Source organism: Squalius cephalus (genome assembly GCF_949319135.1).
Source record: "Squalius cephalus genome assembly, chromosome: 2".
Classification (NCBI taxonomy): Eukaryota; Metazoa; Chordata; class Actinopteri; order Cypriniformes; family Leuciscidae; genus Squalius; species Squalius cephalus.
The window spans coordinates 14,110,593-14,128,799 of record NC_137123.1 but is presented as its reverse complement, the minus strand read 5'-3'; the positions used below and the strand labels follow the sequence as shown (position 1 = coordinate 14,128,799).

The 18,207-nt window shown below is 38.3% G+C and overlaps 1 protein-coding gene across 2 annotated transcripts; it reads right to left on the bottom strand.

Moving 5' to 3' along the window:
* Window positions 1–625: 625 nt before the first annotated feature.
* LOC307152254 (transitional endoplasmic reticulum ATPase) lies at window positions 626–17,240 on the bottom strand. 2 transcript variants are annotated; one of them, XR_013819979.1, is made up of 20 exons: window positions 17,035–17,224; window positions 15,892–16,003; window positions 13,143–13,315; window positions 12,848–12,990; window positions 11,312–11,442; window positions 11,097–11,228; window positions 10,913–11,015; window positions 9,181–9,314; window positions 8,970–9,105; window positions 7,997–8,109; window positions 6,834–6,998; window positions 5,974–6,096; window positions 5,054–5,201; window positions 4,829–4,893; window positions 3,779–3,957; window positions 3,575–3,704; window positions 3,345–3,503; window positions 2,149–2,300; window positions 1,563–1,755; window positions 626–1,456 (listed from the first exon to the last, which is right to left on the bottom strand). XR_013819979.1 is itself a non-coding variant. In XM_079860736.1 (19 exons), the coding sequence occupies exons 1-19, from the start codon at window positions 17,055–17,057 to the stop codon at window positions 1,659–1,661; spliced, it is 2,418 nt and encodes an 805-aa protein (XP_079716862.1). In that variant the 5' UTR covers window positions 17,058–17,240; the 3' UTR covers window positions 626–1,658. The 2 variants fall into 2 exon arrangements, 1 of the variants encoding a protein (XP_079716862.1); XM_079860736.1 differs by having other exon boundaries at window positions 626–1,755; window positions 17,035–17,240.
* Window positions 17,241–18,207: the final 967 nt, after the last annotated feature.

Genomic DNA, 18,207 nt, shown 5'->3' with positions numbered 1-18,207 from the left:
TCAGGCTTGGATCTGAACAGGCAGATCTCCAGGATCAGGCACTCATGAATTAGGCTAAATATGAGAAAGAGGTTTCTACAGCCAGGGGGGCATAATTTATTATTACAGTCAGACACACAATCACATCAACACATGTATTTAACAGCATCAACTTATAATTTAATGTGAATAATAGGTTTAAAATTCAGAGGTGTAAAGAGTAACTGAAAAGTAAAGGATCTGGAGTAAAGTAAACCGTACAATTCACCAATTCCAATACGACTCGAGTAAAAATCTTAGGCCTGGTTTCACAGACAGGGCTTAGATTAAGTCCGGATTAGGCCTTAATTCAATTAGGACATTTTTAGTAGCTTTTATAAATGTACGTGCCTTAGAAAAAAAAAACATGATGTGCATCTTGATACAAAACAATGGCACTGTTTAAGATGCTTTCAGTTAAAACGGCTCAAACATGCATTTTAGTCTGAGACTATTTTAAGCCTGGTCTGTGAAACCGGAGATTATGGTATCTGATTTTAACAGTAATTAAGACGTTTTTTTTACTCGTACTGAATGTGGGCTCAAAGTTGCACTAATCCTCAACACCTAAGAGACATGCCAGTGACGTGAAACATGAAACAGTTGATTTCTGAGGAGAGCAATCACATGTTTATTCACTTAAAATAAAACTGAACACTTCAAAATAGCAATGAATCAAGATCAACAGCCTCTTAAACATCTACAGACACTCAAGTCTCAGTTAAGCTCAACTGTTCAAAAAGAGCGTAAGTAAACCAATATCCAATATAATGGATAAATAAACTAATGTTAAGTAAAATTAAGTAGTCAAAGCCTACTTGCACTGGACATGCCTGCATTCATGTCCTCATCTAATATATGAAACACCTGCTAATGCACTCGCACTCATGTAAAGTGGCCTTGCTGACAAGTGTTTGTGAACAAGGCTAAAACGCAAAACATACACTACCTTCAATTCCCTGTAGATGGAGATATCACTTCTTTTGTCTTTTGTTCTTTTGCATAATAAACTGCAGCAGAAAAAGTAAGGTGCCATGCAAAATTTAACAAGTAATTGCATTACTCATCACAAATGTATTGGAGTAAAGAGTACATTTACTTATTTAAAAATGTAGTCAAGTAGAGAGTAAAAGTCTTTGACTCAGTCAAACTACTAAGTAGCCAAAAATATACTTAAGTACATTAACTAATGACATTTACACCACTGATTCAATTCAATATTTCTGACATTCGTTTCTCGCAGAGCTAAAAGAGATTATAATCCCTGTCAGAAAAAAAACACAACATACAGATATTGGTTGTTTCTACTGTTAAAGGAACAGCTCACCCAAAAATAAAGATTCTGTCATCATTTACTCAAGTTGTTTCAAACCTGTAAGAGTTTCTTTCTTCTGTCGAACACAAAAGAAGATATTTTTGAAGAAAATGGGCAACCAAACTGTTGTTGGACCCCATTGACTTCCAGTATAAAAAAATATACTATGGAAGTCAACGGGGCCCATAAACTGTTTGGTTGCCCATATTCTTAATTTTTGCGAGAGAACTGTCTCTTTAATAATCATAATGTGCCGATTTTCAGTCACAAGTGGGTTTCATCTCCTCTCTCAGGTGTTGGGCTGGTCGAGGAGAGTTGACCTTGATTACTGATAGAGGTCATCATCTCCATCATTTCTGAACTGACCACCGGAGCCTTGGCCTGACCCTTGACCTCCACCTGACTGAGCCGCTGTAGGAAACCTGATGACGAGGCAAAGAATGAAAGACAGAGATTATTTACATCACAAAACGAGGTATGAGATGAGCTACCTTTGATTTCAATTCAGTTCACATTGATTTGTATAGCGCTTTTCACAATACACATCGTTTCACAGCAGCTTTACAGAAAATACACGAGTTCACATTACAATTCAGAGTGATCTGTTATCAGAGGAAACTGAGTTATGTATTTCAGAAATGTACATACAAAATCACAGATAGCTAAAAATGTATTCATTTAAACAGTGTAATAATTTAAGGCAGAAACAATGAGCGTATTGAAGTAGTGAATACTTGTTTGTTAACAAATGATTATGACATTTAGAAACTGTAGCATTGCTGCATGTTGATTTGTGTGTTTGTGTGTTTGAGTACCTGAAGTTCCCAAATCCACGGCTCTGCTGAAGAGTCTGAGCAAACATCTCGTACTTGCGTATGTCGTTATCACTAACAGACCGACGAGCAAATCTCATGGCTTCCTCAAAATGATCCTTCCTGATCTCAGGCACCGGGTCATAATCATCGTCCTGGAAACAGTCATGAAGATGTAATGCACAGGTATGAATCACGTGTGTGTATATCACACTCTAAACACACAATATAAAATGTGTGGTGAAAATCCATCTTTTAATGTTGTTTATGTGTCTATGTGGTGTTTTTAATCTGCTTTAAGACAAACCATGTGCAAATTCATTAGTCGACACCATTGCTGAGTATTTTCCTCTTAAAACTGCAGTGAACCAAAGACAGTCTCAAAAACACGCTTTGAAATCGCTGGTGTTTCTGACGTCACAAACTATCTTGTGACCAATCAGATCAACGTGTGATCGTCAACGAGTGGATCTCTGAGCTGAGTGAGTGAGTGGAGGCGGGGCTCATTTGCATATTCATAGAACCGTGCATACTAAATGAGGCAAGGGTGTCGAGTTAAATCAAGATATTTTTAAGTCATGAATAATTTTTATTCACGGAAAAAACATTTAAATATGTCATTGTGGTGATCAAAGACGAGTTTTAAGGGATACAATTATTGACTACAGGGGATATTAATCACAAGGGATTAGTCAGAATGGTCATTAGTTTGACATTTGATGAGTGAGGTTTATCTATGTTTTTGTTTTTAGCAATAGCTGCTAACATAATTAGAGTAAGGAAAAAAAATTCCTAAACTTTTTGTCAAGATTATTTTAATACAATTTTTAAAATTAGTAATACAATCCGACATCAGTGTTGCTTCTTCATCTTAAATTACTCACAAAAACGACGAGTAAACAAACAACAATATTCTTTTAACTAACAACAGATATTTCCATTCCAACAGTCGCCACATTCATTGTGTGTGTGTTCTCCTTTATGCATGTGTGTTTTTCATTGAGTTTTGCGTTGTTGTTGGCCGAGACCAGCTCATAAAAGAGTCAGCTGTCCTTTAGGAAACCAGGACTAAATTCATGTTCAGCACACACACGGCTGGATACAGTGTTTTTCTCACTCACTCACTCACTCACACACACACACACACACACACACACACACACACACACACACACACACACACACACACACTCTCTCACCATAGCAGTGTCTTTCCGCTCCTGGCGCTGTCTCTCCGCACGGATCTCTGCCTCGATGGCTTCTCTGATGGCCAGCTTACAGGCTCTCTGGCAGATCTCAGTCAGGTCCGCTCCCGAGAAGCCCTCCGTTATCCGGGACAGATACGCCAGGTCCACGTCCTGAGGAACACACCGTTAGAGGGGGGCTTCATGTGGAGATGTGTGTGTGTGTGTGTGAGTGTGAGAATGACCTTAGCCACCGGGGACTTGCGGAGGTTTGCGCGTAGGATGGCGGAGCGAGAGCCCATGTCAGGGAGAGGGATGTAAATCAGCTGATCCAAGCGGCCGGGTCTCAGGATTGCAGGATCTATGATGTCAGGCCTGTAAGAGCAACAGACGGGATTTGACTCCCTTTCCTCACTTGATCCACTACTCAAGTTGTTATTGTTTTTTACCTGTTGGTGGCGCCGATGATAAAGACGTTCTTCTTGTCGCTCATCCCGTCCATTTCGGTCAGGATCTGGTTGATGACCCGGTCAGCCGCTCCCCCTGCGTCTCCAGCTCCCCCCCCTCGGGATTTAGCGATGGAGTCCAGCTCGTCGAAGAACAGGATACACGGGGCCGCCTGCCGGGCCTGTTACCACGGCAACACAAGCAGCATGCGAGACAGTTTGAGTGAGAATGCAGTCTCTAGATTCTAAACGGAGTTCAGAACGCTTCGAGAGGAACATTAAGGTAACCGGTTAAAGCACGTTTGGCCACACTGCAGTTATAGTGTAAAGAATAATGTGTCTGGATACCACTAAAAACTTTTTTTATTGACTTAACATGCTGTAAATGAGTGAGTTAGTGCATTATAGACATTACTTTTCAAAAGTTTGGGGTCAATTTAAGATTTCTTGTTTCTTGAGGCATTAAATTGATCAAAAGTGACAGTAAAGACATTTATAATGTTACAAAATTATAAAATTATTACTATATTTTATACTATAATACTATTATTACTATCAATTAAAATGATTATATTTCAAATAAATGCTTCTTTTGAACTTTCTCTTCAAAGAATCTTGAAAAAAAACACTTCCACGCTTTCTATACTTCATTAAACAACACAACCCTTTCAACACTGATAATGATCAGAAATGTTTCTTGATCATCAAATCATCATATCAGAGTGATATCTGAAGGATCACTGAAGACTGGAGTAATGATGCTGAAAATACAGCTTTGATCACAGGAATAAATTACACTTTACTGTATATTCACATAGAAAACATTTTCAATTGTAATCATATTTCACAATATTACCATTTAGCGACAGCCTGGTTGGTAATGAGACTCTTCTTTTAAAAACAAACATTATCACTGACCACAAACTTTTCAGCGATAGTGTATGTAGTCAGTTCTTCTCTTGAAGAATCACAAGTGGTCACGGGAAAGAGGAAACACATTTGAGAAGCATGATGATGTTAAAACCACATGTAAAACAGCAGGAGTTTGTTCACCTTATCGAACACATCTCTGACGTTTGCCTCTGATTCACCAAACCACATGGTGAGCAGTTCTGGGCCTGCAATCAATGCAAAATATGGAACAGATTACACACACACACACACACACACACACACACACACACACACACACACACACACACACACACACACACACACACACACACACTCATCCTATGCTTTTTTAACTTCACTCTTCTCTCTCACACACACACGTACCTTTAATGGACACAAAGTTGGCCTGGCACTCGTTGGCAATGGCTTTAGCTAGTAGGGTTTTGCCACAACCAGGTGGACCGTAGAATAAAACCCCTCGGGATGGAGTCATTCCAAACTTCAGGAATTTATCCGGATACTCCACAGGATACTTTACAGAGAGAGAGAGAGAGAGAGAGAGAGAGAGAGAGAGAGAGAGCAAGAGATTGTGAATGGCCACTTCACATAAAATTAACACTTGCCAAACGCCAAATGAGTAAAAATCGGTGTTGGTGAGTATGTGAAACGGTGTCAATGCCCAGTAACATTTTTATGAATTATAATACTGAAAAATTGTGAGAACATTAATGTGAACAAACATAAACAACGCTCGGGTGCTGCATCATGATGGAAGTTCAAGCTTTGCCAATTTCAATATTTAAGCTTAAGACGACGGGAACTCAATTCATTACTTGCTTTTTGGGAGTTTTCTGTGTGTAAACACCAGAAGTGCCTGCCCAGAAATACACATCTCAGCTAGCCAATACTTAATTGAGCGCTTTTTCATATCTTGCTCTTGAACAGACATATTCAAACAAAATTATGTCAAAATGGCCGTCTTAGCAAGTGTCCATAGTCAGTTATGTCTCAACTGAGAGTAAAATAGTTGAGAAACAGTAATGTGTAACAGTCTATTGGATCCGTGCATTCGCTTCTGTTGCTGTCTGCATTTTTAATGTTAATCAAACAACAAAAGACAAAAGCACAATCACTCATTGCTGAATTGACTGAATAACTTTTGTAACTTTAATAAGGATTCATCTATGTCTCATGACTGGTTACACACACACACACCCAGTACATTTTCTTAAGCCATTGGCAGGTGTGGCCCTGCCTGTTAGTGTTAGTGTGTGTGTGTGTGTGTGTGTGTGTGTGTGGTTTACCTGCACAAGCTCCTGTAACTCTCGCTTCACCTCATCGAGTCCTCCGATGTCCTCCCAGTTCACCTGAGGAACCTCCACTAAAGTCTCTCTCAGCGCAGACGGGTTACTCTGACTGAGAGCCCACTGGAAGAGACAACAGATGCTGCTCACTAATCAGATCTCTCTAATGCGTCAACTGTTGCCGGCAGACAAACAGAACAATAAATGGAAAGCAAATGAAAGCTTTTGCTTAAGACACATGATTTATTATGAGGGGAAAAAGACCCCAGTAATCTCAAACGATGAGTTCCCAAAGAGATAAATAAGTATATTTACAGTCTGGAGTATGACAATAAACCCAGAAAAAACATGGTTTTAATAAAATAATTGTACAACATTAAACCCATGGTACATCTACGAAGTGGCATGACAATTAAAATAAATATGAGATGGGAGGAAAAATAGTTTAAATGGTTTTGCGTTGGCTTGCAGAACTATTGCTTTCCCCCCGAGAAGCTTTTCATTTGCTTGTAAAAGCCCTGAAATATAGTTGTTCCTTCCATCTCATATTATTTTCATCACAAAAGTTTTGTGAGAGAACGGAAAGGCACTGAAATACAAATCATCCTCCCATCCGTTTTTTTTATCACCATGTCCCTTTAGTGGCTTCTTACTACATTCTCTCCCTCAAGTGAATTCATTAATTTTTCTCATTTTGTCTGTTTTTATTTCTCCCAACGAATTTAAGCAGAAACATCTGATAAAAATTGATAATTAAATGCATCATCAAGATCTCTGTTATGTCTGTGGATCAATGAAAGAGCAGCATCTGAGTAAGAGATTGGTCGTCTGGCTCCGAGTGTGTGAGCGCTGAAGCTGACCTTGAAGTCATCCATGGTGACGGCCAGTGAGTTGAGGAGCTCTGCATCGATGCTGTCGTCCTCCAGGTCGATTAAGGTCATCTTTTTGCGGATGGCCTGCAGCGCTGCCTCTGAACACAGAGCGGCCATATCCGCTCCCACATGCCCGTGTGTTTCAGCCGCAATCTGTCACACACAGAGACAGACATGAATTAGACCAGGGGTTCATCGCTCCTCCCCGCTCTGCACAGTGTGTACGTCTCTCTTATCTAACACCTGATTCAGATCATGATCTCGCGCCATGAACTCGGGTGCGTCCCGATTGACAGGGTCCCTATGCAGTGTTCACTAATCCCTAAACACGGGATATCAATTGAAGTTCACCCTGTGGTCAATCATTTTATCCCTTAAAACTCATCTTTGATCACCAAAATAACATATTTAAAAGTCAAGCCTTAAAATATCTTGATTTAACTCGACACCTTTGCCTCATTTAATATGTGCGGTTCTATGAATATGCAAATGAGCCCCGCCTCCAGAGATCCACTGGTTGACGATCACACGTTGATCTGATTGGTTACAAGGTAGTTTGTGACGTCAGAAACACCAGCGATTTCAAAGTGTCTTTGAGACTGTCTTTGATTCACTGCAGTTTTAAGGAGAAAATACTCAGAAATGGAGTCGACTTATGAATTTACTCATGGTTTGTCTTAAAGCATATTAAAAACACCACATAGACACATAAACAACATTAAAAACTGGATTTTCACCACTGGGGGACTTTAACAAACTCCCTTAACTCAAGTCCCGCACATTAGAGGAGTTTAAGGTGCCATAATATGCTTCTGTAAATAAATCTAATATAAATGACCATGCTTTCATTTAATATACATGTGTATATTTGGTTATATTAAAAATGTCTTTTTGTCTTATTCAACCCGTAGTCATCACTGACTTGTAACTGTCGTGTCTCACACACTTTACTCGCACGAACAGCCACATAAACACACCTGTTTCGGATTAGATACTTAACACCCTTGGAAGTCCACTAGGAAGTGCACTAACGGTTGAATGTAACACACCCCTCAACTGAGCATGACCGATAAGAGAGACAGAGCGGGGAGGTGAAGGACTGGGATTGGGAAAACCCCTGAGTTAGACCTCCATCACTCTCTGGTTCTCACCCGCTCCAGGTCCACATCTTCCCCTAGTTTCATGTTCTTGGTGTGAATCTGTAAAATCTCCAGCCTGCCGGTGGAATCAGGGATGCCAATGTCAATCTCTCGATCAAAACGACCTGCACAGAGGAGACAAACCAACACTTACAGCTGACCTTTCTTTAGAGAGTGCGTTTTGGGCCATTCATTTGTTGATGCAATACAGTCAAAGCAACATTTATTCAGACACCTTCAACATTTCTCACATTATCACAGTTTATTCGCTATCGTTTAGAAAATGGTAATAAAATATGAGAAGAACTCAGAGTTATTAAATCAGGGGATATTTCAGTGGTTTTGTCCATCCTTCTGTCAGACTGTCTCATAAATGAATTATGTTGAATATCTGTCAGCTGTTAAATTTATCTACACAATTAGATAATACCAGTTTAGCTCAACCAATCACCAAGCAATGCTTCCTTTAGTTCAGTCTGTGTGTGAAAAGGTCGCATTTGTAATTAAAGAAAAAATACTTCAGCAAAACATGATCAGCTCAAAGTGTCGGAATAATATTTGGTCCCAAATTTTTATAATTTTTACTGGTATAATATGTCACAGTTTGCTTTATTTTGCTCTCCTCACTTTACAACGTGCAACAAATCTTTATAGCCTTTACAATACGGACTTCTGTGTAAATGTCACACTGATTCTAAATGTCTACACTGATTCTTTTATATATATAAAAAAAGAAGTATTTTGTGATGTAATAAGGAAAATGTTAGCATTTTTAGTGCATTTTAGCCTAATTCATTATCTGTATGAAGTCAAAGAAAACGAAAAAAAAAAAAGCTACAAGCTGTAGATATATATGATGGTGCTGAAGATTTTCAGGGTGCTCACTTGATAAAGGAACTATAGTGTCCTGCAACCACTAGTAAAAAAATATCAAAAATGATATCTGAATAAGTTTTGGTTTGACTGTATGTGTGTGTGTTCGCACCGAAGCGGCGTAGAGCGGGATCCACACTGTTGGGTCTGTTGGTGGCCGCCATCACCACCACATGAACGCGCTGCTTCAGGCCGTCCATCAGCGTGAGCAGCTGAGACACGATCCTGCGCTCCACCTCGCCGTGAGTCTGCACACATCAGCCGTTACACCTCTGACACACAGCAGACTGTCCAGAGTCACACACACACCCGCCTCTCCTCACCTTCTCTCGCTTCGGAGCGATCGCATCCAGCTCGTCGATGAAGATGATCGCAGGGGCGTTCTTCTCCGCCTCCTCGAAAGCTTTCCTCAGGTTGCTCTCAGACTCCCCTGCGAGTTTGCTCATGATTTCAGGACCTGGGGAACATTATTCATAACATTATATATTTCTCTATATATGTATGTTTATGTTGCATGAGTGAATGTATCTGCGATATATTACACATGCACTACCATATCTGATCACATATACATCTATATATTATAGAAGTGTGTTACTGAATATAACATTACATACATTATGATATATCAGTAAATATATTCTCACATATTTTTCAATATATGAAAAGCGGCAATTCCTTATGTATTTTTCAATATATTGTAATATATTAATACAATATATTCAAATATACTATTAAACCATATTGATCATTCATATATGGGAAATATATTTTCTTTTCATAAGGGTAAATCCCTGGAAAATGGAAATACATCATCAAAATGTTACTGATATATTTGGCTCTACTTGTTTTGTTCAAAAATCATTTGTCACAAGGATCAAGGTAAATACATTTCTGTCATGACAACTCTGAGTGTTTGATATGACAATGGATATGACAATGTTAACTCTTTCCCCGCCAGTCTTTTCTTTAAATATTGAATATTTAGTTTTTCTGAACATGCAATATATCAAAAGAAAGAACACTGGCCTCTTCTTTTAAACGAAGAAAAAGCTTAATTCTAGCTTCATGCATTCTTTTTTTTTTTTCCAACACTTGAATGTGGGCGTTTCATAAAAAAAAAAAAAAAAAAACTAAATTTTGAACAAAAAGCTGATAAAATCTTTTTTTTTTTTAAGACTACAACATGCATAAGCAATGCTTTTATCACTGGTTTCTGCTCCTTTTTTGCCTGTGTTTTGATCCAGAGATTCGATAGTCTTTCAGAAGTTGCGTAATAGCGGCCCCTACCGTATAACAGTGAAAACACTGTTGTCATTATTCAGCTCAAGTCGATTCAGTGTTGATTCAGTTCAGTTCAATAACTGTAATGTTCTTAGGAGATTATGAAATGAGTTCAATTCAGATATAAGCTGTTTACTGACACTGTTGTCTTCAGTTAAATTGCTCATAGCTGAAATGAACTCATTTCATAATTTCCTAAGAACATTAAAAAAAGGAAGCAGAAACCAGTGATAAAAGCATTGCTTATGCATGTTGTACTCTTTGAAAAAAAAAAAAAAAAAGATTTTCTCAGCTTTTTGTTCAAAATGTTTAGCCAAATTCAAGTATTTAAAAAAAAAAAGAATGCATGAATACAATTTTTGTTATTGTTTAAAAGATTTAGGCTAGTGTTCTTTCTTTTGATAATTTGCATGTTCAGGTATTCATACAACAAAATATTCAGGGTCCACAAAAGTTTTGTGAAAATGATCAAAAATGCTGGCGGTGGCTGGCGACTTAAAAAAAAAAAAAAAAAAAAAAAAAAAAAAATTGTTCAAAATGTTGCTTTTTTTTTAAAAAAATTATGAAACGCCCACATTCAAGTGTTGAAAAAAGGAATGCATGAAGATAGAATAAAACTTTTTGTTGTTTAAAAGAAGAGGCTCTGTTCTTTCTTCTGATAAATTGCACGTTCAGATATTCATACAACAAAATATTGTCCAAGTTTTGTTCTCATCCAATGATGTCAGTGCAGTATTTTAGCGTTCTCAGTGCCAGACTGTGTGTTTGTACCATTGATGAGAAAGAAGAAAGCTCCCGTCTCATTGGCTACAGCTCGAGCCACCAGTGTCTTCCCCGTCCCGGGAGGCCCGTACAGCAGGATCCCCCTCGGAGGCTGAGGAACCACAGCGAGGGATTCTCTTTATTTAGAAGCGGACATGATGTCTAGATGAGTGTTATATAGTGTGATTCTTGCCTTCACTCCGATGGCTTTGAACAGGCCGGGGTGTCTGAGAGGAAGCTCCACCATCTCTTTAATCTGGGCCAGCTGTTTCCGACAGCCCCCGATGTCATCGTACCCGATGTCATTCAGACTCTCCTCCTCATCCTGACACCGGCGACATATCACATGATCACGTGGTGTAGCGCTACAATGGAGAAAGCGTACAGGTGTGATGACCTCACACTCACCTCTCGTTTGATTGGTTCTCCCTCACAGTGGACGATGGTATCCGGGGCAACGATGCAGTGAGGGGCAGGGTCTGTCTCCACCACTTTAAACTCCACTGCTCTCATGCCTCCTCTCACCAGGAAAATATCGCCTGCAGAAAGAGTCAAAATACACTAAATCATGTTCAGTTCTGGTGCATAATGGGAAGTGTTGTGGAGACCAGCGGGTGTGCAGTAATCTAGTCCATATCTGTTGCATTGTTGTTATTGTTAACAAAAAGAAAACTATTACAAAAAAAAATATTAATTGAAATAAAGTTGTAGTAAAATAAAAATAAAAAAACAGAAGAAAAACCTTAAAGGAAAAAAATGAAAATGAAAAAGGTTTACCTGGAGGCTAATCAAAATAAAATAAGTTGAAGTTATAAAACTTAAATAAAAATCAATTAAAAATCAATAGAAATATTTTTAAAAAATGGCATAAAATTACAAACTAAAATTATAATGAAAAATGATAATATAAAAATAAAAGCCAATAAAAAGTATTAACAAATACTAGAATAGTATAAAAATATTAGTAACATAATAATTGGCCTTTCCAAACCTTTCTGGTAATTAGTGTGCAAAATAATGATGTTGCAAACATATTACAAAACCCTGGCTTATCGTCCTGTTGCATAGTTGTTATTGTTAACAAAACTAAAACTATTAAACATACTTTTTTATTAATTGAAACAAAGCTGTAGTAAAACATAATATAAATAACAGATGGAAAACCTTAAAAGAAAACAAACGAAAATAAGAAAGGTTTCCTTGGCAGCTAATCAAAATAAAATAAGTAGAAGTACTAAAACGGAATAAAAATAAATAAATACAATAATAAAAATAAATTAAAAAATGACATAAAATTACAAACTACTAACACAATTAAAACTAAAACTATAAAAAGATAATAGTAAAATAATAATTGGCAGATTAATTGGACTATATTTTGAGAATATTGGCATTGATTGAAAGTTTGTTTGATTGAAGTTCCTCAATTTGGCAGTGATGGAAAATACATAGAAATAAATATATGAAAATATAAAAAATGGCATAAAATTACAAACTAAAATTAAAATGAAAACTGAAAATATAAAATTAAAAGCTAATCAAAGCATTAACAAATACTAGAATAGTTTAAAAATATTAGTAAAACAATAATCGGCAGATTAATTGGCCAATATTTTCAAATTATTGGCACTGAGTTCCTCAATAAATCTGCAGTGATGGATGCGATGAATTATGCGTCTTTCCAAACCTTTCTGGTAATTAACGTGCAAAATAAAGATGTTGCAAACATATTACAAAACCCTGGCTTATCGTCTAATCCTTTCCTAAACCTGCTTCTTATCTAAACCCCAGCTGTTCAAATGTCAATCTAAAGCTCAAAGCAGATTCAGAACAAACACTCATTATCAAACCTGAACCCGTGTGCAGAACCGAGTGTGTGTGTGTGTGTGTGTGTGTGTGTGTGTGTGTGTGTGTGTGTGTGTGTGTGTGTGTGTGTGTGTGCACCTTTGTGGACCGGTCGGTAGGCCTCCAGAAAATACGGCTTCAGGAAAACATCGAACAGGTTTCCCGTCAGCCCCTCGATAGTGTCGTCAATTGGAAGAACGTGGATGCGCTTCCCATATTTCACATCTGGACAGGCGTGGATACTACACACACACACACACACACACACACACACGTGTGAGTACCACTGTAGATTTGGCTTTAACACTGAGAAACAGTTTGAAATGAATGTGTGTAATGGTGTTGCTGGGAAATGCAGGACCAGCAGTAAAGCCTGATGTCATCATGATGTCACCTGATGACATCACCGAGACGCACGCGCAGGTTGTTGCGTGTGACCCTGTTCATGCGCACGCGCTCGTTGCCACACGTCTCGTCAGTGAGAACAATGCAGACCGTCTGTCTCCGTTTCCGACCGCGCAGCACCACGGTGTCTCCACGAAACATCTGCAGCTCCTCCATCTTAACCTGACACACACACACACACACACTATTACAAATAAACAGGGCTTGACATTAACACCCACCTGTTGGATATTACGCAGTCACTCCTACTTTGGTGGGTTGAATTTTAGAAATAATATACTTTTTCAATTGTTTCCTTTTAAAAAGGCATTGTAGAGTTGTCAGAAATATTGATTTCTCGATACACCTCTGAAACGCTACTTTACTCATATTCGCCAATACTCATTTTCCACAGATCAGATACATGATACCAGCTGCTCTTTCTCTCTCTCTCTCCGACAGCGAGTCAGCATTTATCTACTGTTGTGCGACACACAAACTCACTCGCTTCATTTACTCTGGATGAATAATGTTGTTGTTACAGGCCTTGAATTTTGGCATGGGATTGTGTGTATTGCACATAATTTTGCTCTCACACCCAAAGTACGGCACATAAAGCCTCCTCTCAGAACTAAACAGAGTTATTTTTCACTGCTTATTGCGATTAAACAGTCAAAAACACACAAAATAATGTCAAAATGGCAGTCTTGTTTTAGGTGAATGTAAACAGTTGAGAAAGAAACACGTGTGTATCAGTATAATGGATCCGTGCGTCAGGTCTTAAAGTGACAGCAGCCTAATTATGCCTAATATATAATAATAATATCTATTTGGATACAAAAATCACAGAGTTAAGAAGGCGCATCTCTGTAAACCTAAACAAGAGGGAGGTCTGGCACTCCCAGACTTTCGTCTTTATTACTGGGCTTCTCACATCAGACACATTTCAGTGTGGTTTGATGATCATAGTGTTCCTCCAGATCGGCTCCAAATAATTTGTGATCAGTGTTATCCCTACAATCCGGGAGCGCTGATTCTCTCTCCTGTGACTCTGAATCATTCCATCTTTAATAGTAATATCATAATTGGGAATATACATCAGATCTGGAAACAGATAAAAGAACATTTCAAGATAAACTCCTATGACTAAGAATCCATCATTTACGCCATCGAGATTAGATGGGACCTTTACGCAATGGGAAGGATTGGGTATAGGAGATCTTTTCTTTGATGGGGTTCTGGCATCCTTTAGTCAATATATGCTTATAATTATGTGCGTGCTCATACACCTTCATTGGATATTACATCACCCTCAATTATTGATAAATGTCTTGATCAGTGTAAAGGAAGTAAAAAGGCATTATTGATTATGTATAACTTGCTGCAATCCTTTAATTCTCCCTCTACAAGATTTCTTAAGGAGGACTGGGAGAAAGAAAAGGAAACTTGGCAGAAGAGTTTAAAAGATATTAATGAACATCATATCAGTTCCAGACACTGCCTTAATCATTTAAGGTCATTCACAGACTGCGTTACTCAAAGAAGAAGTGTTTCGCCTCTTTGTGACAAACGTAGTTCAGTAGATGCTGATTTGTCCCATAGTTTTGTTTTTTGCTCCAAGATACAGAGTTATTGTAATGTAATTTTTGATGTGCTTTCAGGAATGTTCAGGGTGCAAATCATCATTGTGGGACTTTCTGAACACATGCATCCATCGTCAGAGCACAGCACGAACTGCTTGCATCTAGTTTAATTACGGCCAAGAAGTTACTCCTGTTGTTCTGGAAGAAAAAGGAGGCTCCAGCTCTTCTGCCAAGTTTAAGTGTGAGCACTTAACCCCATAAAACCTTTTCCTTTAATCCTCCCTTATCGGGTTTATGCTGAACAATGCCTGAACTTCATATTTTGAGCACTTCTTGCGTTGTTTTTGCCTCTTCACGGTGACTCGCTTAATTTAGTCCTGAATTGTAAGTCGCTTTGGACAAAAGCGTCTGCTAAATGACTAAATGTGAATGTGTAAAGGTCCTACTGTCAAGTTATGGCTTGGAGAGATGTCTTCTACTTTACATTCGGAACAAATTAGAGACAGTTTGAAGGGAGAATTTGAGCAGTTTGACACAATCTGGCTCCCTTTTAGCTGTTATCTTGATGGAAACCTTGTGGATTAATGCACAATTTTGTTAATGTAACGTTTTAACATTCCTTCATCATGCCTTTTCAAGTCAATGTAAACAGGGCAGGGATGGGATGGTTTGTTTATATGTTTGTTTTTAATAATTATTATTATGTATTATTGGTAAAGAGACATCTTAAAAAAAATAAAAAAATAAATAAAATGTCTTCCAATAAAACTTACTTGACAAAAAAAAAAAAAAAAAAATCTATCTGGCATGGTATCCCCATTTTCAAAATTGTGGCTTGTAACTTTGGAAAACCACTAGCCACAGCGACTGCTGAGCAAAACAGTTAATGTCAAGCCCTAAAAATAAAGGTTCTTTATTGGCATCTGGAAACTTTCCATTGCACAAAAGTTCACAAGAAGAAAACAATGGTTCTTATATAAGAACTGTTCACTGAACGGTACTTTGGCTAACCGAAAACGGTTCTTCTATAGCATTGCTGTATGAAAAGAAAAAGAAAAAAACCTATTTAACCTTATTTAAGAGTGCAGGAATATACATGGAGATGTTTGGGAACCCTGTTTGAAACAATTCATCTATGTGCTATAAAGCACTCACACACAACCATAGACACATTACCTGTGACAAGCACACAATACTGTTGTCCTCATTGGTGGCTTCATCCACGACCAGTCGATTCGGCCGAATCTTCTGCTTCAGAATAGCAGTGGAGTAATCCTCCGACTTTGGACTGTTCAACACACACACACACACACACACACACACACACACACACACACACACACACACACACACACACACACACACACACACACACACACACACACACACACACAATCCAATTTTCCACAACATTAATAATATACAGGGAAGTACATGCATGACTCTTTACGAAAGCCAAGTCAGCACATGTGTAAAAGCTCACCGCTGCTGTTTCTCTGAATCTTTCTTCAGAATCAGCCATATTGAAAACCATGGCATATTAATATTACAGTAGACTGCACAATAATATTACACTAAACAGCACAAGAACAGTGACAATAGACCGCATTAAAATGTCACTTTATACTCATCAACTTCCAGAAACTGGCAGAATTAAAGCATTTTAAACGCAAAAGTCAATTTGTGGGAAAGGTTTCAGTCAGAAAACTATATATATATATATATATATATATATATATATAGACACTGTATAATATATATATATATATATATATATATATACTTTATATATAACAATTATATAGTGTATATATATTTATGTATTATTTATAACAGTTTAATAATCATGTACATTCAAATATAAAACTGAGAAAAATGCAGTATATTGGTCCATAAGGTTCAAGCCATTTTATAACCGAGTTTTAATGAGAATGAAACATGAAAACAGTTATTGATCGCACTAATGTGAACACAAACACACACACACACACACACACACACACACACACACACACTGCTGTCTGGTCTCCTGTTTCTTCATGTGACACTGGTCTGTTTTTAGAGCAAAGTTATGTCTACTGCCAAGATCAAACTACCAAAACAAACACACACACACAAGCACACACACACACACACACATTACTTTTCCCGATCAAACCTCATGAATCAGCAGAAAAAGATCCTTATAAACACTATAACACTCTACAATGATCTGAAATATTTAACTAAAGATCGTGTTTTAGACGAATGTTACCTACACAGTCTAAACACACACACACAAACACACTCCCGCACCCAAAGCTCAGCGTGTACACTCACTCTGAGGCTCCAGCGGCGGGCATGGCGGAGGAAGAGAGCCTGTTCTGGGGTCGAGACCAACACAAACCAGCCTATCCTTATCCCAGAGGTCAGGAGTCCCGCTCGGGTGGGCAGTCCTCAGTTCAGTGCAATGCTCTCGCTGACCGCAGGCTCCATGCCGACGAGGTGTGTGTGTGTGTGTGTGGCACGTCTGAAACCCATCCCCTCGCGTATAAATCATATTCTGTGCACGTTACATGCACATGGACACAAAACACTGAGGAATTGTCAAACTGTTTCAAAGTTTTCCTTTGTTTTTCAATGTGTTTGCCCACTTTCCCTCCCAGCTCATTCCAGACATTCCTCTCTCCTTCATCCAACAAACACACACACACACACACAGATTCATAAACACAAGTCATATGGAATGTTCTTTTTAATGCCTGTAATCGAAAAGCTTTCAGTTTTCTCATTACAAAGCGAGAAGACACACAGAAACAACTGCTGTTCAGTTCGATCAGCCTGAGACTGAAGCTCCTCTGAAACTGAACATTGAAGTGTTAACGTTGGAGAAGAGCGCAATGAAGAAACACTTGGATATTCAATGACTTGCACAACGACTGGACACTCCCAGCATCTACATTCATCGAGGCGGGCGCCGGTCTAATGTTCACTTGTTTGGCTGACGGTACACATATATAATAATAACCCTGATGACATTTACAATCGGGTCCCAGCCTGAACCGTTTTACTTCTATGCTGGCAAACCCTTGAATATTAGATCTCAGCGGCTGTAGCTTCTCGTCTAAATGTGTTTATTTCACTCGCTAAGACCGGAGGATATTTCTAATATTGTTAAGGGTTTGTTGACATTCTACTTCATTATCAAGAGGTTCATCATGGAGGCTTGATCAACATTGCAATGAGTTCCAGCTTTGTGTGTGGTCTTAAAGGGACGGTACACCCAAAATGAAGATTCTGTCATCATTTACTCAAGTTGTTCCAAACCTGTGAGTTTCTTTCTTCTGTCGAACACAAAAGAAGATATTTTGAAGAGTAACTAAACAGTTTTTTCTTCATACTATGGAAGTCAATGGCTAGCATCAACTGTTCGATTACCCATATTCTTCAAAATATCTTCTTTTGTGTCCAACAGAAGAAAGAAACTCATACAGGTTTGAAACAACTTTTGGG